Here is a 26,245-nt window from a genome sequence, read left to right on the forward strand (position 1 = left end):
GACGGAGGTAGGTCTGATTGTTGATGCTTTTACACATAGGTTTGAAGTCTCTTCAGAAGGTTTTTGTCGGATCAGGATGTACATACACATGTATATGTATGCATACGAGTACATACACAACATGATGTTGGTTGGCTCGGACAGGAAAGCACGGCCATCGAACGCATCGATTGCACTAGCATTAGACATGCTTTTTTTTTGTGGGGTAGCACTAGGCATTGCCGTGGCCTCCAGAAAGGCTCAGGGGACGGCGACTTCCTTGCTTTGATCTTCTCGTTCGTATGTGTGTCTACAAGCATGCATGCTATTTAAACTTTCGGACCTAAAGGCCAAGGTTTGTGGCGTCTACCTTTTGCTTTGTCGCAAGGTGGGCCAGGGCCAGACGCCGGAGTCCGCGGCGTCTTCAGTGTAACCAAGACGCCACGGCTGCTGGCGTTTTGAAATGGGTCAGATCCAACAAAAGTTTCAAAATATGGTCAAATCATGCTAAACTTTCTTTAATGGGTCAAAACAGTAAAAAAAAAGTCCTCAATTTGCGACAAAGATAGCCGAAGAGACGTCGCGCTCAGCACGTACGGCTGCCCCTGTGTGCTTCAGGCTCCACAGCAGAGGCCGGCGGTAACTGGCTGGCCTCGGCCGTGTCTCGATCTACTCCAATCCCAGCAGCTAACTGCAACCGCACTTAAATCATCATATACACGAGTCCGTCTAAGGATTCAATACACAATAAACCCATGATGTATCGACGTCGTTTTCGAAACTTTTTTCGTTGTTTAGTTGGCAGCCGGCGTTTCCAACTAAAAAACCCTTGATATGACATGGCAATCGATGGAAGATGTACTAGTAAGTAGAGTTGGATCAGTCAAAAGATGAGCAATAAAAAGCTGGTCTTCAAAGTGAAAATCACCACAAACACATCAGCATAAAGACCAGTTTCTTTTCTGCTTGCTTTGCAGAGACAAGATCCTGGCAAGATTCAGATCTGACCGAAGATGGATTCAGAATTCAGATGCATAGACAGAAGAAAACAAAAATAAGAAAGGTCATGTTCAACCTCAGTACCCAGCTGTTGACTTGAGCAGGCAAACGGACTCCTATCACCGAGAGGTGCTGAAATGGTAAAGAAACGGCAGGTGTAGAAGGTCACCACCAAACTCTATTTACACTCTGGGTACAGAGCAACGGGGGTCACCATATGGGGTTGCTACGGTTTCAGAGGTCCTCTTCGTTTCTCAGCTTTCTAAGCTAGCGGCAGATTAATGCGGGCACCGCATGATCCGCCATGCCGGTTAAATGTTCATGTCCCAAGCAAAAAAGATCCAGCCTGATCACCCTCCAGCAGTTATCATCCAGTAGAGTTGTTTTACCGTACAGACATCGGTGGGCAAAGAATCCCTAGGTAGTGCGAGAAGCTGAGCTAGGCCACTCCAGATCCCTGTACTTCAGGACATCAACCTTGTCCAAGTCGTACGTCTGGCATATCCTTGAAATAGTGTCGCAATCCAGACCCTCATCCAAGCCTCTCCTCTCAAGGAACCCATCGAGCTTCTGTGATGGCTGAAAGTTCTGTTGAATGAAATAACCACAGTAAGATAATTGACCATCCAGGAAATGAGATAGATGCTACAATTCACTCAAATAGAGTTTCAGTCACACATGAGACTACATGCATATGATAAGAGGGGCGCAAGAGCAGCCATGCAAGCAACCATTACCCCACAACCCAATGACTCTTATTTGGACAAAACTGCCCGAGTTGTATTATATTACAGAACATTGATCATCTTATGATGCTAAATATGGAATTCTGAAGATTTGTCTGTCCATTCGTAGTGGGGGCAGGTTATAGAGCGCTGAGAAGTGAGAACTCCAATAAGTGAAGAAAAACAATGAACTCTGTGGGGAACAAGATCATGGTTCATTGCAGTAAAATTGAAAATATCGTTTTTATATTTCAACTAAAAGTTATACATCAACATGCTTGATTGCCAGAGAAACTATATATTCGCAGGCTCGCAGTAAAAGCTATGCCAAAACTGGTAACTACTCAAGGCCAAGGTGCAAGTATCCTCTTTTTCACTATTGTGATTACCCATGTAAGATGAACAAGCAGTCGCACCAATCACCTAATGATGTACTATAATAAGTTAAATAACCCAGGCAGGCCACACCAACCATTAGGCAAGTTAAAAACTGCATGAGCTACAGAAAGATATACTAACAGAACTGATTGTCTGATTGTGATGATTGCTCAATGATTGATTGTTCTATCAGGAAGTCTGGCATGCCAAAAGAAAGCTACTAACAATAAATTCATCCATCCAAAGTCATGGTCATACATGCCTTTCTGTGTAAGCACATGCTTGCATCTAAGTATGAAGGACATACACCCGAGGTCAAACAAATCAGGCCTACTAAATAGAAGAATTATGTTCAAGTAGATGACTTTTTTTAATTGAACTACTTCGTGCCACAAATCTCATTTGGGTGCGTAATACTTGAAGATGCAGCATGTTTAGACCAATCAAGCGGCCCGAAGAAACCTCCATGGAACCTTTTGACAAAACTTCATTGTGAATATACTCGAGGTTCACTCAATATGGTCACAGTAGGTAAGTGATAAGAACTCAGTTTAGCTAACAGTATATCACATGTGTGATGAGAGGTTCCATGTTTGATCATCAATGCTTCAATTGTGTAATCTTATACTATATATATCACATGTGTGATGAGAGGTTCCATGTTTGATCATCAATGCTTCAATTGTGTAATCTTATACTATATACATGTTACCATTCAGGACATGACATGCATGGTACAAGTCACTGAAATATAATTTTAGTCACACGTCAGGCTACATTGGCATGATATCAGAAGGATGCAACCATGCAAGCACAAAACACACACCTCAGAGTACAGAAAGAAAAAAACGCAAACGAGGGCTAAAAGTCATTCAAATATATATTTTCTGAGCCCCTTTCCATTAACTGAATAACGGAAATACATCTGTCCACGACCAGAGAAAGGAGGCGGGAAAGGGGAGAGTGAGTTCAACACACAGCCGGGAAACCGACTGCAGGTGCTCGTCATCAAAACACCTGCTGCAGGGCGAAAACCCGACTGAAACTATCCTAACATAAAGTCATTCAAATATAACAACCTCATCTAGATAAACTTGAGGCCACAGAACGAACAAAGAGTAGACTGGCAAACAACCATTACCCCACACCCCAATGTCTTACTTGGACCTAACTGCTGAGATATATTATATTAAACAAACGCACATACCAAACACAATCATCTTATGATGCTAAATATGGAACCCTAAATATTTGCTGGCCCATTCAAACAATATTCAGGGTTAATTGCAGTAAAAATGAGGATGCCACTTCTAAAATTTAACACAAAACTGTTACATCACATGCCAAAAAAGAAAAACATCGACACGCTTGATTGCCAGAAAACTATAAATTCACTATGAAAGCTATGCCAAAACCGGTAAGTACTTCAGGCCAAGGTGCAAATATCATCTTTATCATCGTGCTGTGATTACCATGTAAGATGAACAAGTGGTTGCACCAATCACCTAATCATTGTTGTATATAATCCAGACAGGTTAACTGTACACACCACTCATTAGGTGTATAACAAGTCAACAACTATACGAACTACAGAAAGGTAATACTAAAGTAACTGATTGTCTGATTGTGACGATTACTCAAATACTCACCCCGTAAAGAAATATAAGAGCGCTTAGATCACTACTTTAGTGATCTAAATGCTCTTATATTTCTTTGCAGAGGGAGTATTTCTTATTATAAGGTGAAGTCTGGCATGCCAAAAAATACTCATCAGTTTTTGAATTAAATAGCTACCGGTGAAAGCTACTCCCTCCGTTCCAAAATAGATGACCCAACTTTGTACTAACTTTAGTACAAAGTTTGTACTAACTTTAGTACAAAGTTGAGTCATCTATTTTGGAACGGAGGGAGTATAACATAAATTCGTCAATCCAAAGCCATGGTCATCCATGACTCTCTGTGTACACATATGCTTGCTTGCTGGTATGCACCCAAGGTCAAACAGAAGAACTCTATGCAAGTAGATAAATTGTTTTAGTTTAAATACTTCCACAAATCCCTTTTGCACAATTCCTAGGAGCGTATATTTAAAAAGATAACTCAGTGGACATATTTGAGTATAACACATGTCTAAATCAATTATGTGAAATTTATTCCAGGTTCTCTTAATATGGTCACAGTAGGTAAGTGATAAGAACCCAGTTAGCTAATAGTATGTCTTATCTGTAATGAGAGGTCCTATGTTTAATCATCAATGATGGTAATATACATGTTGCTGTTCATGGCATTATTTGTTCAGAACCCACTTTAATTCAAACAACAAATAAGAGATGACCAACTGCCAGAGGCACCCCAAGGATATATGAATCTGAAGGTTTTACTCATTTTGAAGTTAGTCAACTTACCCAAGGAGCATACTGTGAGTCGCCATCCTTTCTTGTACTCATTCCATTTTTCTTCTCGAGAAGGGTTTTCCCTTCACCTGAGCAGTCTGAAACTAGCAAGTGGAGCCTCTCGCTTCCCTGCATCAAAATAAATGTCAAAAAAACAAACATATTTTCATTCATGTAGTGCTCACACAGATTTGTTATGTACGTATGTCATAGTGTAATCTCCGTCCAACAGTCACCAAGTAGCAACAAAAGAAGACATGCAATGCAGTATAGCTCCGTCCAACAGTCACCAAGTAGCAACTGTGTCATTGCCAATAACTCCCTTCCTAACAAACAAGACTTTCAATAACGTATTTGACTTGCATGCCCTCTATAGTTTATATCCTCTGGAATTTTTGTGCACAAATCGTGCCCTACACACTACATACCAGTGCTGACTTCTGAGGGAGTATATGTTCACAAATTGAAATTCAAACAAACTGGAATATGTTTCACATGTTTTGAACCTGGAGAGCTCGCCAGTGAGAATAAGCTCGAAACAGCGTCCAAAAAAATGGTATGTTTGGCAAAGGGAGTACCTGCAGATGAATAAAGGGTGTTCTGTTATGAAAGTTATTTGTCTTACGTAATAAAATACAACAATGCAGCATACAATCAGATCCTTTGATTAACCAGATGATGGTAAAACCAGTAACCAGCATAATTAAATACAATAACTACATACTTAAATGATTAACTACTAAACCATTCACTGGATAGAACGAACCACAATTCCACAAAAACAATCAGCATACAATACATGCCATGACTTCATCTTTCATTAACTGAATGAACATTGTGAATGTAAGTCATACTTCCACAAACCTAAATGTGGTTCTCTAATCTTGACAATACACAAAATGACCTTATTAATTTCCTTTTGTTAATCTGAAGTACTAAGCCACAAAGTAGAGCGAGCACACAAGGAAGTTGCTTCAAGTAATAGACCTCAACCAACTGACATGTGCGCAACCTAGAAGGCTAGAATGCAGCAAGAACAAATATTTAAATGATGTAACCATCACAAAGAAGATCTAATGATATCTTTGATCAACTCTTAACGGCAGTAAAATAAACGACAGATATAAAATAACAATATCTTTGGAATACATTTGAATAAATCCAATAGGCACACTTTCATTGATTGTAGCTAACACTTGAATTCTTACCATGAAAACGCTCGTTACAGGAAGCATGCAAATGCTGCCATACAGATATTTTTTGTGAATAGCTGCACCCCTAATACTCAAAAACCATATAGAGACAAAGGTGTCAGGAAATATCTAATTCGAACTAAACAATACACTTGTAAGGTCATAAAGCAATCACCTAACAGCAATGTGCCGCAGGCGTCGGCGCACGAGACGAGGATTTATACTGCAGTTACAAATTATGATTTAGAATAAATACTTAGGGGGGTAAGAAAAGGCATGTGAGTTCAAAAATGCCAGGTAACTGCATGGCAGGGGAAAGACAAGTTTGCAAAAATTGTTGAAGCCAGATATATGCACAAAGTTCATCATACAGAACCCACCTAAATATACTAAAAATATATATACATATGTCTGTCTCCTGCTCATAGTTGACGAGTTCTATCATTGGCGGAAATGCATATTCCCTGCTAATGACATATTACTTATGTACCTCCAGTAATAACAGATACTCCCTCCAATCTAAAATAAGTGTCGCTGTTTTGAACTCGGGCTAGTTCAAAAAAGTGACACTTATTATGGATCGGAGGTAGTACTATTTACATTCAGAATCACAAACATCAGAAGATATGCAATACAAGACCAACTCAGTAAGCACTAGCACCTTCCAACTATTTGAACACCACAAACCCAAAGACAGAAAAATACAACCCAACTGGCAAGCATATTTTACAGCCATGAAGAAACAATAACGCAAGCTATCACCACTCACCTTGCAGGGTGGACAATTTCAAGCATGGAGACATCCTTGGTCAGTGACTTCAACAGAGTCTCTGATGGCCGCACCCGCGAAAGCAGCTTTAACCCGAAGCTGCACCACAATAAAGCTCAGCGTCTGATCGATCTTGCCACGCCCTTCCACACAACACACGCCAAATCTTAAACGCCCGACCTGTGGATCCGCCTCTTTACTGATCCCTCTGGCGCGCTGCCGAAACCAATCCATGCCCTGTTCATCTGCACACCCGAAAAACATATGCTAGTTACTCAATCAATAGTTGGTTCTCCCTAGCGAGTAACTTTTGCTCGGTTAAACATGTTACAGTGGCACATGCTTTAGTGCAATGGATCTTACTATGGAGGAATACAGGTAGAGTGGAAACGACATGGAAACAGACGGAGCTATGTGCTGTCTATGAGGACGGCATACATGCATAAACAAAACAGAAATTTCCACGTGTAAATCCAGAAATTTCACTTCCATTTGTGTTTCAACCGGAAGTCGTCATCCCATTTATGTCTTCATTATTTTATTTTATTTTGCCTGTGAAAGACTCTGTTTCTGTACCATTTTCACCCTTAGACAAAATAAACCTCACGCATAATGCATTTCCCTGCTGAAGAAAGGACCTGTGGAGGCCCAAGTATATCACATCTCACTTACAAGCATGAACAGACAGTAGAAAACTAGAAATTAATCTGTGGAGGATAGCATTTCTCAACATGGTGACAGTAGAAAACTAGAAACTAATATGTGGAGGATGGCATTTCACAATAAGGTTCAGTGTTCTTAACAGATTCTGCCGTAGCAAGGAGGGAATGATTTCAACTGAAAACGTCAGTACATATCAATGCATGTTAACTAAACACTGGAAAACGAAATTCTACGAATTAATAGAACCGTAGCCACGGTGAGATCCAGAACGGCTTAGCATCATCGGATCAACAAGAACATCAGCCGGTTTTGCTGCGGCCACATCAAGTGAACCAAAAACATTCGGCTGGAGCTGCCGAGATCATATGGTTCATTCATTCCTACCTAAGACCGCATACCGCAGGCACAGGCTAGGAGAAACGCATAGCGAAAGGATGAATGCGGCGGGCGGAGGAGGGGGGAGAGGGGGGCATTCCGTCGAGCACCTTGTCGGCGACGAAGTCGGCCACGGCCTCGGCGTTCTCGGGCGCCGTGCGGCCGCCGGCGGAGACCCCGAGCCAGAGGTCCTTGAGGGTGGGCGGCGGCGGGAGGGCGCCGCTGCCCGCGGCGGAGGCGGAGGCGGAGGTGGCGGGTAGGACGGGGCGCGGGCGGGCGAAGCACCAGGCGCGGCCCCTGATGGGGAAGACGACGACGCGGGCCTGCATGGCGGTGGCGGGGAGGCCGCCGGCGAGAGGCGAGGAGGGAGTGGCGGTTGATCGCGGCGCGGGACGCGGCGGGGCGGTGGTGGCGGCGAGCTGGTCCGGTGTGGAGCCTGTCGAGTGGGGTGTGAGGAGGCGAGGCCGACTCTTTTGTCTAGGTGGCGCGGGGTCGGGCTTTCTCGGGCGTCGGATCGGGATCGGAAGGCTCGACGAGATCATTACAAGTTTTTCTTTTTTTGGACATTATGAGTGTCTGCACAAAGGCTAGTTCAGTGTGGAAAACACAAAAGTGAATTTGAATATTTCAAAATACCAACTAGAATGTAGAAGCACACACTCACGCGGTCCACTGAAAACTCGAGGTGCGGAGTTCTGGTCATAGACACCTTGTCGAGCCCGCCTTTCTTTGAAAGGATAAAAGTCAAGTAGTGACTTGCCCAACGATATCAAATAATTTTTGTTTAACTTAACACCATAAAGCCTTGTTCGATTGAGGTGGTTTTTGAAGGGGAATGGCAGGGTTTGAGGGGGATTAGATCCCCTACAAGCCAAAATCCTCTCCAATCCACTCCAATCCCTTTGGAAGGAGGATTAAACAAACAAGGTCTAAAGTGGTATGTATTTACACGATGGGGCAAATACAAATAGGGCGTATAAATCGGAAAGCGAACCACATTTGCTTTTGCATCTCTTAGTGAAAGCGAAAACGAACATGGAAACACGTGTAACATGATCCGGGTGCCCTCGAGCATCATGTCATGCTCCTTGGCAATTTGTGCACAAGCATAACATGATTCCGGGTGTTCCTCCAAGCAACTTTAACACCTCAAAAACATGTGTCCATTGTTGTCATCAGGATCATGGCACTATATGAAAATATGCTACACCCACTCGAGGCTACGGGGAAAAAATTACGAGACGAGGTGGCCGGTTATGGAGAAAATCAAAGGGTGGGACCCACTGGTGAAATTCGGGGGAGGGGTGGGGGGCTGATTAGACGAGGACACATTATCCCCATGTTGATCTGTATGATGGAATCCATAACTAGAATTATTGCAATACATGCATACTTTTCATATGTTTTGTTTTCTTAAACTAGATCATCCAAAAAAGATGGAATTTTCACCCCTAGATACAATACAATACTCCCTCCATTCTTTAGATGGTATATAACCCAGTCAAAAATCAATGTTTTTTAAGTTTGAGCAAGCATGTATACAAAAATATGAAGATAAACAATTCTAATTCAATATCAATAAATATCACATATATTTTCATAACGTGTTCATTTAATTTGTAGTTGTTGATAGTTTCTTCTAGATGCTTGATCAAACTTAGAAATAGTTGACCTTTTAACAGAACTATACTCCATCTATTCCGGGAAGGAGGGAGTACAAGACACACACTGCTTAACTCATTTCCGAGAGAAAACGTTTTGCTGGCCCAAGTGTAACACAAATCTCATTTGCAAGCAATAACAGAGAATTTGTTTTCCCTGTTTCTTTTTACTCTGTATATAAGTTGTATCACATATATTTTCATAACGTATTGTATTTATTTTGCATATATTTTTAGTATTGTAGGTATTGGAATTTTTTTATATATAATTGATCAAATTTTACAAAGTTTAATTTAAGGCAAATCTTGCATGACAAAGTAATAAAAAGAAAGGAAAAAAGATAAACTGGGAACGTTCCCGAGAGGGAGGTTTTAGGAAACACCTCCAAACGGCATTTTTTTTCTTCTCCAGTGGTTTTCGCCTTCGAACTTAGCCATTCTTGCAAAATTGCCATGGCAACTTTACTTCATTTGGCATGGGTTCACGGGGGAAAACGCTTCCAGCGAACGTCCCCGGATATTACGGCCCAAAAGAAACGGAGGAAGTAAACAAACACAGCACACCAAACCAGAAACCAAGGAGATCAAACAAGGGTCGAAACTAGTCGCGATTACCATAGGCAGCACACGGGGCGACCTCCCAGAATTTACAGGGTTCATCCGGAAGACGCATCGCATACGACTGGAAACGCAGCCCATCATCAGGTCTAACAACGGCTACTGCCACCAACCCTCTACATCAAGTCTGTCAGGGCAAGCAGAAAGGTTTTTCAGCACGGGACGCTACGAGCAGTATGTACAACCAGTTCAGTTCATTTCGAAACCCTAAGCAACCACTAGACCCACTTGTCATCGGCGCCTCCCGCCCACTTGTCATCGCCGGCCCCTGCCCACTTGTCATCGACGGCTCCTGCCGCTGCCGCTGAACCTGGCGTTCCAGCCTCCTGCTGGGGCAGTGGAGGAGGAGGAGGCAGCGGCAGATCATCTTCTGGCGTTCCATCCTCATGCTGGGTCAGTGGAGGGGGAGGAGGCAGAGGCAGATCATCTTCTGGAGCCGCAGCCGGAGAAGCTGGAGTCTCGTGCTGGGTGATCGCTGTAGGAGGTGGAGTTCCTGGCGGTGGGCCTGGCAGAGCGGCTTCCAAGTCCTCACCCGGAGCCGGCTGAGACGCCCCGGCTTCAGTGGCTGGTGCCGCGGCTCCGTCGACCGTTGGTGGTCGATCGCGGTTGCGCTTCTTGAAGTGCATCTCGCAGATGAGCTCGGCGTGCTCCTCGTGGTTCTTCCTCACGTAGTTGTCCATGCACTTGATGTAGGAGAAGTCTGTTTGGGTCCCATCTGATGACACAACATAGAAGCACCGGCTGTCCTGGAAAACGTGGTGCTTGTTGACCTGCGAAATCAAACGAGGCCGTTAAGATCTCGCATGTTTTATTATGATGCGTCAGACAATAACACATTCCATCTCAGGGTTGAGCTGCCAGAACGGGAACAGTAGCTCAGAATGCTGAAGGACAACTCTTGGCTGCTTACTGTCGAAATACACGAGGGAATTGTTGATCCAACAACTGCAGAAACTCACGGCTTAATGCTAGCTATTGAGAAGGGCTATCAGCGAGTGGTGCTAGAAACAGACTGTCAGGTAGTAGTTATTTTGTGGCAAGCAGGCAAGTGGAGTCAGCAGGTGGCCAAGTTTTTAGAGAGATGGAGCAGCTCATCACAACAACTCAGGGATTTATTGTCTTCAGAATAAAGCTAAAGGTGTCTAACTAATATATATATATATATATATATATATATATATATATATATATATATATATATATATATATATATATATATAGGCAAAAGGTAGCACAAGAATCCATACCATTATATGATCAATTTCACCAGACACCTTCTTTTCCTTTTCAGGGTGGTGCTCCAGAACTTTTTCTATGATAAACTTTTCGTCCTCCAGGGGAAGCCTTATGCCATCACTGCAACATTTAAGATAATGGTAAAAACAAATATATTTAATAAGATGGTATAAACAAAATAACTGTTTGGCATACCATGAAGCACACAAAGCAAACAAGTAAACTGTGAGATAATTTACCTTGATTCACGGAAGATCTTTCTGACCATTGTTACAATGGGTTCAATTTCTTGTAGAACCTTTTTCGCCTCAGCTGGCAGTTCGTACCGTGGCCTTGGTGGCCTCTCAACAGGAGGTCTTATTGGAGGCCTGCCTGGATTGTCTCTTTGGTCCCTCCGGTTTTCTTTGGCCTCCCATCCATCTGATTTCCAGCCTTTGTTGTTGCCAGAAGCATTGGTCTTCCATTTATCAGTACTCGAGTCATCGGCTTGAGCAGAACCCCAGCCATCCCAAGAATCTGGCTGCTTTGCATCTGAATTATCTCCCTGGGAAACTGGAGCAGCAGAACCCCAGCCATCCCAAGAATCTGGCTGCTTTGCATCCGAGTTATCAGGTCCCTGGGAAACTGGAGCAGCAGAACCCCAGCCATCCCAAGAATCTGGCTGCTTTGCATCCGAGTTATCAGGTCCCTGGGAAACTGGAGCAGCACCCCACGCATTATCTGATGGTGAAGCAGACACATTACCCCAGGACTCCTGCTGTGCAGTATAAGTCTGAGCCTTCGCTGCCACACTCCCCCAGGAACCATTCCCTGCGTCCATAGGCTCTGCAGTAGAAGTTTGAGCTTTCGCTGCCACGCTCCCCCAGGAATCATTCTGTGCATCAATATGCTTTGCGGTAGAAGGTTGAGCCACACCTGCTACACTCCCCCATGGATCATCCTGTGCATCAACATTCTGGGATGGCACATGACCCCATTGGTCTTGCTGCATATTGTGATCCTTCACTTTCATTTTGTCCCAGTTAGCACCACCTCCATCAGTATCCCTTTTACCACTCTGATCAGCCCAAGTATCGACTTCAGCTGATCCTTCAGATGCAATATTTTTGTCCTTTGCGTTTCCAGTGCCCCAGCCTCCCCAACCAGAGGAATCATTCTCCACTGCTGGGGGCGCATTCCAACATGACTTGTCTTGCTCTGCTGGTTTTGCAGCTCCTGTGTCAGCAGCTGCAGCTGCATTATTCCAGCCTCCTTCCGTATCCTTTTTAGCACCCTGGTCAGCCCAAGTGTCGGGTTCAGCTGGTTCTCCGGATACAATCTTTTTGTCATTTGCAGGTCCAGTGCCCCAGCCTGCCCAATCAGTGGAATCATTCTCCACTGTTGAGCCTCCTCCCCAGTTACCAGAATCATTCCCAGCATTTGCATTTCGTTCCCAGCTTGCACCCGCCGTTGTGCCATTTTCCCATGAGCTGTCCTTCTCAGTATTTTGCTGTTCAGGATCATCTTCAAAAGTGGGCATACCATGGGTCCCATCCATTTCTGGTGATAAGCAAATATCATCCATTGCGTTGTCTTCAACAAGGTAGTCCACATCATCCAAGAATGTGTAAGCAGCCTTTTCTTGGTCGGTCCTCACCAAGGCCAGGAAATCATACAGGCCATCACCATATTCCTTGTTGCTTTTCAGCTGCGATGGTCAAATATGTTATTTATATACTAAAAGCAGTGTCAAAAATAGAGACATAGACTAGAAACTCCAACAAAAAAAGTGAAACATTGAGCCATTGATCTGGTGGACCATCTATTTATTAGTACATCACAACCGTTAATCATGCCATGGGGATAGAGGCAACCATGCATGCATACTCAAGAAGGTCTCTAGCATGCATCAGCGACAAGGTCTCTGGTCATCAGTATGCATCAACCATGAGTCAGATAAGAGAATAATACATACACACAACAAGGACTCGCCAACACAACAAGACTTGCTGCAGAATTAGTGATGTAGTATATGCATTTATTGATTTGCTTTCTTAGAAAACAGAAGAATTTTGCTTTCAGCCTTTGCCTCATAGATGAGCACAACCCAACCATATTGAAAATAGTGTTCATTAAACAAAGCACCTATTGACATGCATGCCACAAAAGAGAAAACAAAGCATTTGCTAGCCTATCACATGCTCCAATTATTTGCACTCTGACCTCACAGCGCCAAATGTAATAATCCAAAAATTTACATTGCTGGCTTTTCTTTTAAGTGGTCAGCTTTTGGCGTTGAATATCAGGGATGCGAAAAAGTTCTAGCACCTTTTGTAGTTTTATTAATATACATAAATAATTACATTGCTTCAGATGGAGAAACAATAAGTCAACTAATAGGAGTAAGATGCACATGCATATAAGCATATGGAGGTATGTAATTGCAGTACATAAAAAACACAAGTGCAACAGGGCAAGTGACAAATGCGGTCACCTCTGCACTCTGCAGTAGACTGTGAAATTTTAAAATATTACAATATGTAGTCAATCTAGCCGTGCAAATGCACAGGCCACTCCACTAGCTAAAATATAGAAGTGTAATTTCACATGGTTGGATCATGCAGTGGAATGGCTTTATAGCAACATTCAAATTATTATCTTTGTAGTAAGAAAGAAAATAGTTGATTGGCCCTGCCATCTGAAGACCTTTTTACCCCCACTAAATATTGACTCAAGCTGCATTACTGATATGAATAGTAAGCTCCAGTGGGTTGAAAAACTAGCTTACCTGATTTTCGTTCCAAAGAATCTGAAAAGATGACCCAGTACCAAGTGCTGCATGCTTGCCCCACGAACAGGATGAGACCACAGAACCCAATGAATCAGAATGGCATTTCTCAGCAGCCTTCTCGAAGCATTTCATAGGGGTCTACAAAAGAAGATCAGGAAATCAGCATAGTGTATGTGGTGATAAAACAAATCAGGAAATCTCAAAATGAACTTACAAGCAAGGTGGCCTCTGTAAAAGGTACTTGAACTTTTAATGAACGAAAGGTCGCCCTGTAACCACCATTGTGGAACCCATTCAAGTTCCCAGTGCATGTCATGCTGTTTGCCACAAGAACCAAATGGTCCTTCAGAATTCCTTTAGCAACCGTCTTCATGGTTTTCGAAAGGCGCTGCACAAAAGATCAAGCAAGAAAAATATCTAATGAAATAGGATGTAAATAAAGATAGAAGTTGACAACAGGTGCGGCACAAATCAAAAACCAGAAAACAGTTGTAGCAGAATCGCTTTTCATAATAAATGTTACAACACTTGAGTCAAACAGGATGAAAGGTAAATCGCTAGGCAGCAATACATGTCAGATTTAAATGAACGATAAATTTACGATGTCAGTATCGAAACTGAACCCAAAAAACAGAACCAAACCATCCACTTAGTATGGTTTTGGTTTATGGTATGCATGAAAATCGAAAACCATATGGCCTCAGTTGGTTTGGTATAAAAATAGAACTCACGCCGCCTAGCCACCCACCAAAACACCACAGCGGAGCTCTCTACCTCGCCTTCAATCTCTCTCCCACTCCCCTCCCTCCCTCTCTCTTAACCCAGACATTACATGTTTCCTAAAAGTATGCCTCATTTTTTAATTTACATCAACTTTGATTAGTTTGGTATTTACTATAAGCTTCGGTACAGTATTTACAGGAAAACCATATTTAACAAACCAAATAACTTTAGCTAGTCCCAGTGGTACAGGTGCAGTCAAACTTGTGTTAGGAAAAAAAAGATTATTTTGCAAAGATCATCCTAAGTTAAGGAAAAAACAGGACTCCTACCAAGTATTTGAAACCTTTGTCACTTCAGTTTTTACAAAAAAAAAAAAAACTCTCAAGCTTTTGCAAATAAATGCAAGGCTAACCTGAACAACTTGATCAAAGGAGCATGATATGCCAAGAAGTTCTCGCACTTGCTGAATACCATAAGGAATTGACCTTTGTGTGTCAATGAGGTTCATGACTGGTATACATGCATCCATGGCAATTCTCCATGCATCACCGTTCTGCATAGCTTCCTTTTTCTCAACAATAATTTCTACTGCTGGCTCACCCTTTGATATCTTCTTTGTATGTTTAACCCAAGACGTTGCATCAGACCCAACCCACGTAATTTTAGCCTCTTGAACTCGAGGATCACCTGCAGAGCAAATGGGAAAAAAAAACTTGAGCGGAGAATCCTTCGCACACTTACGAGAAGAAGCTGGTAGAACACCACCTAAATTGTTAATTATAAAATCTTTAATATCCCCTTACAGAAAAAGATAGTTGAGTATATATACATTAATTTCTTACGCATAACATTGCAACAAAAAAATCAGTGGACCAGAAAATGAAATGGAACAGCAAATTGCCATATGACACATGCTATTATTCTGTAGAACCAGACAGCAATCGTCCGTTTGCATGTCAACTAGTTGGCAAATCTGTTGTATTGTTGCACTGACAAATTTGCAGTTCTTTTTCAAGGAAAAAATCCATTATAAAATCTCAGCTGAATGGCATGCATCTATTGCATAAAAGGATATGTATTCATCATCAAAGTATGCAGGTATAAGGCCCCCTTTGTTTGGGCTACAGATTCCTGAGAATCACTTTGGCTGTGGATTCCTGAAAATCAGTTGTGATTGTGGATTCCTGAGAATCAGAAGCTGGTTGTTTGTTTACCCTGCTGTTGGATAGTTCTAGGAACTGCAAGGGTTGTGAAATGTCAGTAATGTCCCTGAATGCTGAGCATGACGTTTATATGCTGATTCAGTGCAAATTAGCTGTTTTTCCAAGTATACTAGTTAGGTGCAAATTAACTGATCTCATATTCTTCTCACAAGATCATGCAAATGAAAGGCACCTGTACACGTATGGCTTCAGCGAGCATTGCCACGGCCGTGCTTTCCCCACCTCGTGCTATCCCAGGTAAAAGTCCACGCAGGGAGTAGCAACGGAGATCGTGGGAGGCAGACGCACAGCAGGAACCCATGGGCGCCACAGGAGACGACGACTGGCGAGTCCCTGTGGGAGGCCGGTGTCCATGGTCAGCAGATGCTCGGCCCAACGGGGTGACGTCCGGCCAGACCATCTCGGGATGGTCCCCCTCGTGCTTTCTGCGGGAGGATGGAGGCGGGAGCCAGCAGCGGCTGTCCGTAGCGGGATCGGACGGAAGAGATGGGAGGAGGACGGGGCGAGCAACAACCGTGGGTGGGGCGAGAGCGGCGGCGGCAGGAGAGACTAGTTGCTGGGACAGTTCGCTTGGATAAGGTTGCGGTGGCAGTTTGGTTGTAATTTGGACTGCAAATAGGGGCAACGGCTCAGGACGAATCGTTTTCTTTTGTGGGAAGCTGCAGAATCGGCAGAATCACCAAAATTGCAGCTTACCGATTCGCTCGTCTGGTAGTTCATTTTTTAGAATCGATTCTACGAAGCTCGATAGGAATCTGATGTGTTTGTTTCAGATTTTGATTTTGGAAGGCCTAGAATCTAGAATCACTAGCTGCAGCCCAAACAAAGGCCACCTAAATAGGGCATGGGAGGACACCCAAAAGGAGTAGACACTTGAAAACATTAGTCACAAATTTACTGCTTTGGTTCTTTAGTGTGTTCAGAGTTCAGTACCTGGCCCTAAGCATCTTAAACACAGGAACTCAGAATGCCCTACCACCAGTCCACTGAAAACAATAGCCTCATCCAAGAACACAGTAATAGGCGACTACCGACTATACGCATGAAATCCTCTAATATATATACGACAGGTGTTGACAAATCAAAGAAGTGCAGTACATCAGATCTTTCATCCAGTAAGATAGGAGAAACCAATTTTTTTTAACAAAAGACTGTAATTTAAAAATATGCAGTGAATGAAATTTCCATGGCTGACTAGTTTCTGCAGCTTACAGTACCTTTTATGATTATCTCCAGAAGCACACCACAGAGAGAATCGGCTAACACATTCACTGCTTTCTCAACGGAATCAGATAACATAGGGATGTCCTCAGAAAAAGAGAACTGCAAACATGGAACCTTCCCATCACCCGGCTTCTGCGCAAATGAACAATCACTGCCAAGATTGAGGAAAAAATATCCATCAGATCAACCTTAATAATATCCACAATCACAGATTATGTCGTGTTAAACAGACAAAAGTGTGGTAACACTGAATAGTACATAACAAAGAGGTGGTTCCCAATTGATAATGTACTGAAGCTCCTTGTGTCAAGACAAATCCCCATTATGACATTAATGGATTAAGCTCCAGTCACACGGGTGCAGGGTGCCAGTTCATTGGTATGAATAACTAAAAACAGATTTGGGCATTGAGTAGGAAGCAAATAGACAATGGATATAGTGCAACACCAAGAAAATATAAAATTTCTACCATACTTAAGCATGTTTTAGTATCACTGCTATAGAGCAGATACCTCATGTTAAACTAAGAACATGCAGAAAATACAAAGTTATCCCTCTGATCACAAATAAGTCCATGCAGCCATTTAGACTTCTCCATATAAAGTCATTCTATAACTGGCAATGATTACTCCTTTATTATACCCTTGGTGTCATGTTTAGGGGTTGGAATTAACATTTAAACGGCAAGAGTGAATTGATTATGTAAGAGAAAGGGCTAGCTTGTGTAGGAATCACTGAAGGGCAGTAAAGTAATTTCGTGTGAAAGAAAATCATTTTGTGTGTAACTTGATTCTTGTGCATACAGCTAAAAAGGTTTCATTATTTGCAGTTGGACGGAATATGAAGTATCATCATCCAGTAGGAAAATATTTTCATCATTACAGAATCGACCTTTCCCTTCTTTTTTGTTACAGCTATACTACTTCAATGGAGTGAAGATATTTTGGTAGCAAAGAGTGCATATGGCTACAATTGAGGTTAGCCATCTTCTCACTCGCCGCCTCAGTATTTCATTCTGAGTTGGTTATTTATCAGATAGGTCAATCTCACTAGCCCACACACAGGTGACAGTTTTAATCCTGGGATGCCGAATCGGTGGTTAGATTTTTTATTTCCCCTTTCATCGACGTAACGCCCTATCCCGAAACACTTCACTTCCTAACATAATCTTCCACATCTTGTCTTCATCTAAGGTATTCACAGCATGTGTTTACAACACGGTACACATGCATGTGAGAGAGCATGTTAAAGAATCTATGTATAAAAACATAAAGGAAACATTACAGACAACATTAAGAATTCAGTTTTCATGTTGAGATATTAGGTATTACCCATCTTGATCAAAGACAACACAAGTATACAATACCCTGAAGCAAAATTAGCATGTCACCAGCATCCAGTAACCACTACCAGCTAAAATGAGGCCTACCTCAGTCCTGAGCAATAGCCATGGTATCTAAGATGTAACAGAAAACCCAATGCAGAGTAGAGAATAAAAAGTTTACCAAGTAGAGAAAGTAATCTTTTTAAACAGGTGACCAAGAGTTCCTTTCTTATTGGCATGTTTCCCAGAAACTTCTTGGCATTTCTGAAGAATCTCATCAGTGCTAACGTTTATCTTTTCTAAATGTGCCTGCAAGAAATGCATACATATTCATATGCATCATATATACTTGTAAAAACACAGCCTGTATGTGAAAAGCTAAAAAAACATCACAATACCTTTTCAAGATGAATATGGCCAACAAATGCTGGCGTGGCTTCTGAAATTGCATCTAAACTAACTTGTTTCTTATACCTGAAAATGCAGATGTCATATCCGTGCTATTTGGCGCAAATGACAACAAATACTAAAAAGAATGTATAGAAGTAACTAGAATTGACGGCATGAAAATACATACTCGATGCAGATGTCAGTGGCACAATCCTCTAGTGTGACTCTCTTTAGGCAACCCTGCACTGCAATAGCAGCCTTCTCTTTGCAAAATTTCTTGGGGCAAGAGCAGTCATTCAGGAACAGGATAACTTTTCGATCCTTCGCATCATTTTTATAGCTAACTTTTGTCTTAAGTATTTCCTGTTGGTTTAAGAACATGTTAAACAGTAGGTACAACATAGCTTGAGATACCGATGCATATAATAGTGATTACAGTAGTTTACAACATAGTTACCTTCATCAACTCCCATGAAGTATTATTACTCTGAGAAGAGTCCAAGACAGTCTTATAAGCAGGGTTGGAGATAGCAGTGGCAGCTAAGACACCCACCGGTTCTCCAGGAGCTATAGCACTTGGAAAATCTGTGTCATCTTCTTCTTTGTACTTCAGCTGCATGATTGAATTGCTGCAGATGTTTCTCACAGTTCCATCATAGCATATAACTACGTCTCGCAAGATGGCCATTAGACTCTTGAACAGAGTTCCTGGTTCTGTCAACCCTCTTGAGGAGCGGACAATAGTTTCTCTTGTACATATAGAATGTACTAGCTCCTCATAAGGATTGAGACCATGAAAATATGCACTTTGCACAAGACCATACGCCTCTGGTGGGTGTTGAACTCCATCTTCAATCGGTGGGTGTCTATTGACAAAACTTGAGAAGCAATCGTCCACCAGACGCCTTGAATAGAACTTCCCCTCGCGGTAGAGCTGCGGACCAACAAAAGCAAGCTGTTGAACAACTTTTGACACTGAAGAGTCACTCTTTGGGTCAATTAGAAGACCAAGACGAGAGGATTTCACGACAAAATCTGCAATTTGTTGTTTGACATCCTTCAGATTGTTGTCAACTCTTGTTTCCACAGACTGGCTACTCGAGCACCTTGACTGCTCCAGTACAAGAGACTGCTTTTTAATACACTCCTGTGCTTCTTCCAACAAAGGCTTGGGTACACTAAAATCTTGCAGGCTTACACTAAAGCCATCCAGAAGCAAGAATTCCATCAGAAGGGGTTGCAGCGCATTCAAAAACTTGAGCGCATCTCCTGGTCCCTTAACAGCAAGAATGGAGGACACCAAGTCCGAAAACGAGGCCTGAACGGATTCTTTGTCAATATCCAGTTTTATAACAGTGCTGTCCCTAACTAGGAATCTATCCCCTTCACAAGTCAATTCTGCTGGCAACGCACTTTGCATTATTTGTGCGATTGTCCAGCATGGCTTAGACTTGACCACAGCAGGGGGAGGAAGAGAAAGCGACAGGAGCATTGCCAGCTGGTTTGCTGATTCTTTGCTTAACATGGTTCTAGAAGACATGTGCTTCAGAGCAAGCAAGCTGTCATTCGCTAGCTGGAGATTTACTTTTCCGTTGTGTGAGTTAGTCAGTTGCTTCTCCACACTGAAAAGTTCCAATGCTTCCGCTTTAGCAGCAAGTGACTGAGGATAATAAATATGCACACAATCACCATCAAAATCTGCTGCAAGAGGAGAGCATATAAGGGGGTTGATTTTGACGGTATGATCATCGTGGATGTATACAGTAAATGCCTGGAGAGAATGCTTGTGAGTACTAGGTGGCCTGTTAAGGAACACAACATCACCATCAACGATTCTTCTACTGATCGTTTGACCCACTTTAAGAGTGGTATATCCTTTTGATCCTACAGTGATTGCATATGTTGTTTGACCATCTCTATAAGTCAAACACAATCCCTTGTCAACAACCTCTTGCAATCTATTTATGTTGATATCTGTAACCTGTTCTTCAAAAGTAATTCTTTTTGCCACTTCAGAAGGCAGTCCAACTACATCTGCTCCAATATACGGGTCTCCAGTAAGTACACTGCGTGATGAAAATCCTGATCCTTTGCTGATAAAAAGTGTTTTCATCTTTTCGAGCCATTGCTTTGTTGACAAATGAGATGAATCTGTGCTAACTGCAAATCTCTTTGCGTCTTGAGGACCCTTCAAAACAAAAGAGTCGAGTTTCCATGAATCAAAAGAAGCACGATTAAACTAGACATAAATGAATCTGGTCAGAAAATAAATGCAAATGGCTCTGATAAACAATCACTAGGAGATGGTTCTTTCATCAGCACACCAAGAATACTGCGAAGGTGCCAGAGTTCTCTAATGCTGATGGTTAAAAAATATGTGGTCAAGTGCCCAGAAAGCTCTTCTGTATGATTCTATGGAAAGTCGAAATTTGTTAACACTCAGAAGAGGATTAGACACAATCATATTGTGAAGATTCCTAACTTTTTGTCAAATACACAAAAGAATTCATGCTGTTCATAGAACCAATTGTAATCCTGTAACTTTTAACTAGGTGATGATTTAGAAGCAAACTTGAACCGTCAGACTCAAAATTGGTTCATTTGAGCATTTACTTGCAACTATTTAATTCATGCACCATCTAAATATGAATAATTAGGTAATTTGCTTCAAAATCATGACACATACCTTTGTAGTTCCCCTGAGCTGTATATATTGGCCAATAGAAAGTTGCAGATCAGCTGATTCAGAATCATGTGACTCAAAGTTTGGGGAACCAGATCTTGATTTTTTTATTTGCTCTATCTTTTGAAGTATCTTTTTCAACAAAGATATAGAGATGTCCTGAAACAAAAAGCAAAATAATATGGGATATTGTAGGTATAAACCAGTCAGTAAATTACAAAGATCCAGGAAATGCACAGAAGAAAACTCACATAGGACATGATGCTCTGCCCGTCTGTGAATTCTGGAATATAGAGGCAGTTAGGTGGCACTGGAAGATATTTCATTACATATCCAGGCTGAGCAATGAATCCCCGTGCAGCTAGCTTTTTTTTCGTGTCATCCGGAATCTTCTTTAATATATTAAAAGCCTGGCAAATAATACAGGAATGAGATAGTACGTTGCTGGATACAAAAAACTGGTGACTCAGTAAGAAATAATCAAGGGACAAGTAATTGTTAGCCCTTGGGCCTCAGGTACTGTGATCCTTACTTTAGGCATTACCATGTTTTGGGGGGTAAAGAATGGATGTCACTCATGAGATTAACATTCCAGGATATACCACCCTACAGATTGTAATTGTATAGAAATGCATTCCGGAATATACCACCCTACGTATCATTCAAAGGTAATTGACCTTATCAAGGGATGAAAGCTCCTCACACGTGGAAAGACAGGGAGAAAATGTAGTTCATCTGGTAAATATGTAAACAGAAAAACAGAACATCTATCTGGGCATGTGCACCAGCTAGTCTTATCCAGCGACACTTCTCAGACGTCCGATCTAGTACAATCTGCAGCCCCCATCAGCGATTTGTGTTCTTGCGTCAAAAGGTACTGGGAAATTCCTGCGGGTTGTACTACTTGAGATAAGGGTACAAGATACCCTCAAAGTCATATCTCCAAACGCCTTGGCCATATAGGGTACTCCTCCAGAAAAACAAAAAGAAAGAAAGGTACCAGCAAATATATATTTCACATATCGGTACCTCTTGTGCACACATCACCTATTCTTGAGATTTTTCGGAACGTTTCAAACAGCATAGTTCTTCCCAAACTTAAAGGGTGTATCTGGATCTTTACTGTCCAAAGAAGCTACAATAACATCTTGAAAACAGAACAAGGTGAAATTATTACCTCTACTGGAAGCAATGTCCTACAGTGAGAGGCTCCACCATGGTGAAACTCCCCATATTTGTTTAGGAAGTCCCAAGAGCGTTCTGTCATGTGTTTCTTTGGGGGTGCTCTCAACTCTAAACGAAATGCACCATCTTCTGTCTTGATTTCCTTCAGATATAGTGCCGGGAGACCCTAAAAGAAATAAAGATGAGAAACATCAGTTGACACTCATCCAGATCGCACTTGTCGTAGTGACATGCTGTAAAGTAGGAAGCCATTCACTGATTTAAATAAAAATAATGGCACTGGTGATAGTCTCTGATGCCATGGTTGTTGGTTATATCTTCCAAGTTTCAGTAGTATTCTGAATAGGTAGCATAAGAGGAATTATAAGTACAGTAAATTCTGGTGACAATACGTCACATACCAAAATAAAACTGAATCAAGTACACTATCATGGCATTCCATTTCTCTAAAGAAAAGAACTTCCAATCAATTAGCACCTATGTGCGTAACTTCGATTTGAAAAGCAAAAAAAGAACAAGAACCTGCAATCATACTCAAGGTTACCAAACCAACACTATAAAACAAGAGGTGTGGGATATGCTCTCTCCTACCGGACTTTTGGTTAAGTTAAAGACCACCTACCTATATACTTGGACTAAATATGAGTGAGGTCAAATTCAAAACACTGACATAAATGGCTACTGCTTGAGTATATATATATATTCCTCAGTGCTACAGTCCAACAGTGAAGTATGGCATCTATCAAATTCAAGGCGTAGGAAGAATATACTCCCTCCGTCCTAAAATTCTTGTCTTAGATTTGTCTAAATACGGATGTATCAAGTCACGTTTTAGTATTAGATACATCCGTATCTAGACAAATCTGAGACAAGAATTTTGGGACGGAGGGAGTATTAAGGTTGACAAGTACCCGACAGTAATGACATGCCGTTACCGACACATTTTCCTTTCCATTCTTCTGTTTAACCTGAGACATGAAATGTCAAGATTTAGATCGAAACAGGGAAATCAGTATAGAAGAATAACATGGTAAGATTAAGCTGTTTTGACCAATACATACCTTTCCTTTCTTGATACGAAGGCACATCAGACATACCATGCTCAGTAGTTGCCTAAGCTCACTGACATGACACGGGTGATATACAGGTACAGGCAGCTCAATGAACCCGAAATGCCCTGGAAGGTCATATTGATTTTATTAGTAACAAGAGAAAAGGGATCCTGGACTGCTAAAGGACAATGTTTGGGGCATGAAGAAAAACTAATGAGAAGTAGTTTTAGAACCTTCGCATTTGCCGTTTTCCGTGGCACCACATGACTCGCATTTGCCTGTTTCCAGTGGTAAGCCAAGGAAAGGATTCCCAAGCTGACTAGGATGAGTAACAGGACAGTCATTTATAGAGTAGGTACACTGCAGAACACAAAATTTTGCACATTAGTAATGTTCAAAGTAACCTCGCAGACCAATCAAAATTACTGATTTCAATCAAATATTAATGAAACAGAGGCAGCTCTCTCAAACTTGAGAGATCACATTGACAGTCTTTTTAGCCCAGCATGCATCTCTGCAAAACCGAGAGTAAAATCATCAAGAAGAAGAACTTACTATCTCCTCCTCGGTGGAGAGGCTGAGCTTTATGCTCTTGATGGCACCTTCAGCGACCAGCACTGCCGATTGGTCCTCCTCCTCCATCGCTCTGCAACCGAAGGGACAAACCAGTCACATAATATACAGTTAATAGACGCGAACCACATGAACAGACCAAAACCCGCCCCCAAAACCAGAACCCCGTTCCAGGGGACCCACCGGCCGATCCCCCGATCACCGGAATCCGGCCCGCATTGCGGCGACGGGATTGAATCCCCGGCCCCGGATTAATAACAAAACTCCCCGCGCTTACCAGATCCACGTATGGCATGATTAATTTTAGAGGGATCTGTCCTGTAAATATCCCAAAAATATGGCAGCTTCATGTCCCTCCTAACATTCATATCTTTTATGTGGTTACTTGCTCATGATAAGCTGCTGGTTAGGAGTAATTTGAGTAAGAGACAACACTTAGATGATCTTACCTGCCTGTTTTGCTCTGAGTATGAGAATATTAACCACCTGTTCTTTGAATGTGCTATTGCTACTGAGGTGTGGAGGAATATTCATATCATATCTGGGTGTATGCCCCAGCCTACTTTTGATAATGTGACTAAGTTGTGGGAGAAACACAAAACCCTGCAAGCTGAAAATATGCTTATTTCAGCTACACTCTGAGTTATCTGGAGGAGCAGGAATGATATGTGTTTTAACAAGGTCCCCTGGATGGGTGTGCAGGTGATTCTGAGGAAAAATTGCAGGTTTCTGCGATCAATGGAAGATCTTGTGCAAAGAGGCTGCAAGAGATCGCGTGGAGAGGCTCATCTCTTCACTATGGGAGACGGCCAGGCGTCCTCCCCTGCTGATCTGGCCAGAGCCAGGTTGAGGAAGAAAGAACTGTGGTTGCAGTACCTGATAAAGAAAAGGGCAGAAGGATGGACTGGCGTGGACAGCAGTATACTGCTGGAAGGGTGATCGTAGAGACCATGTATGCGGGGGTTAGAAAAAAGGAAGTATGAGTTTTCGATCTATGTTTCAGTTTAGCAGTTAGTGAGTTAAGTGGTGAAAACTTTTCTGAGAATTATGCCGGAAGGATGGGTCAAATCCTCTCCCGCGAGCTGTAATAAGGATACTTCTGTGGTATCATTTTCTGATGAAATGGAACCGGGGCAAGAGCCCTTTTCTTTAAAAAAAAACCACAACTTCATACAGACGCAGAGACGCGAACCACATGAACAGACCAAAACCCGCCCCCAAAACCAGAACCCCGTTCCGGGGGACCCACCGGCCCGTCCCCCGATCGCCGGAATCCGGCCCGCATTGCGGCGATGGGATCGAATCCCCGGCCCCGGATTAATAACAAAACTCCCCGCGCTTACCAGACGCTCCACCTCGCCGGCGCCGCCCCCGCCGTCGTCGTCGTCGCCGCCGCCGGGGCGCCCGCCTTCCCCGAACCGGCGCCCTAAAACCCTAGCAGCGGCGGAGCGGCCGGAGAGAGGAAGGAAAGGGAGAGGGTTTAGCCGGCCAGTGCGCCTCGGAGACGCCGAGGAGGGACCGAGGACGCTCGCTTTTACTGTGGGGAAGGGGGGAGTGGTAGTGGAGGTGGAGGTGTGCCGTTCCGCGTCTGTGGGGACTGAGCAGTCGCCCCTCCGGCAGGCACAGAGAGAGATGGGGAGAGAAGAGGAGAGCAGGTGGCAGGTGAGGTTACCGCCCGCGCCCGTGCCCGCGCGGCGGCTCCGTTGCCCGCCCACGTTTGACCCTCCTCGCTGGGCGGTGGGGCAGGGGAGCGCGGGATCCACCTGTCGGTGGGGCGGCGGGTAGGCTCGTCGGTGCGGATCGGCTCGGTCGCGCCGTTGGGGGGCGGGCTGGCTTGACCGGTGGCAGTGATTCAGTTCTAGCGATAGCGAAAAACATTTACGCACCCCCAAACATTGGCAAATATTCATGGCAATTATGGAGTAGCATATTACCATCAAGCGTTTCGAAATTGCTAAATCATGGACCTCGTTGCTGTGCAATGGAGGAATTTTACTTGTTCAACCAAGGAGATTAAAAAAAACATCGATCGGCCTTCGCGTAATTTTACGGAAAAAAGCACCGATAATCACCGGGAATGGCGTCGAAGGTTCGCCTTCTTTCTCGGCA

General features: G+C 42.9%; 2 protein-coding genes across 2 annotated transcripts; both read right to left on the reverse strand.

Moving 5' to 3' along the window:
- Positions 1-885: 885 nt before the first annotated feature.
- Positions 886-7,958, reverse strand: LOC123143842 (uncharacterized). The gene is made up of 8 exons (XM_044562848.1): positions 7,585-7,958; positions 6,617-6,681; positions 6,437-6,535; positions 5,843-5,890; positions 5,683-5,752; positions 4,981-5,052; positions 4,487-4,603; positions 886-1,566 (listed from the first exon to the last, which is right to left on the reverse strand). The coding sequence occupies exons 1-8, from the start codon at positions 7,801-7,803 to the stop codon at positions 1,396-1,398; spliced, it is 861 nt and encodes a 286-aa protein (XP_044418783.1). The 5' UTR covers positions 7,804-7,958; the 3' UTR covers positions 886-1,395.
- A 1,770-nt stretch (positions 7,959-9,728) lies between these two features.
- Positions 9,729-25,774, reverse strand: LOC123143843 (DNA-directed RNA polymerase V subunit 1). Its single transcript, XM_044562849.1, has 19 exons — positions 25,480-25,774; positions 24,119-24,209; positions 23,797-23,923; positions 23,573-23,688; positions 23,423-23,479; positions 22,504-22,677; positions 21,578-21,736; positions 21,330-21,485; positions 19,101-20,831; positions 18,831-19,006; positions 18,652-18,727; positions 18,435-18,562; positions 16,923-17,080; positions 14,895-15,169; positions 13,974-14,147; positions 13,757-13,897; positions 11,229-12,676; positions 11,001-11,109; positions 9,729-10,523 (listed from the first exon to the last, which is right to left on the reverse strand). The coding sequence occupies exons 2-19, from the start codon at positions 24,203-24,205 to the stop codon at positions 9,972-9,974; spliced, it is 5,844 nt and encodes a 1,947-aa protein (XP_044418784.1). The 5' UTR covers positions 24,206-24,209; positions 25,480-25,774; the 3' UTR covers positions 9,729-9,971.
- Between the last annotated feature and the right edge of the window lie 471 nt (positions 25,775-26,245).

The sequence above is a fragment of the Triticum aestivum genome, chromosome 6D, assembly GCF_018294505.1.
Source record: "Triticum aestivum cultivar Chinese Spring chromosome 6D, IWGSC CS RefSeq v2.1, whole genome shotgun sequence".
Lineage (NCBI taxonomy): Eukaryota > Viridiplantae > Streptophyta > Magnoliopsida > Poales > Poaceae > Triticum > Triticum aestivum.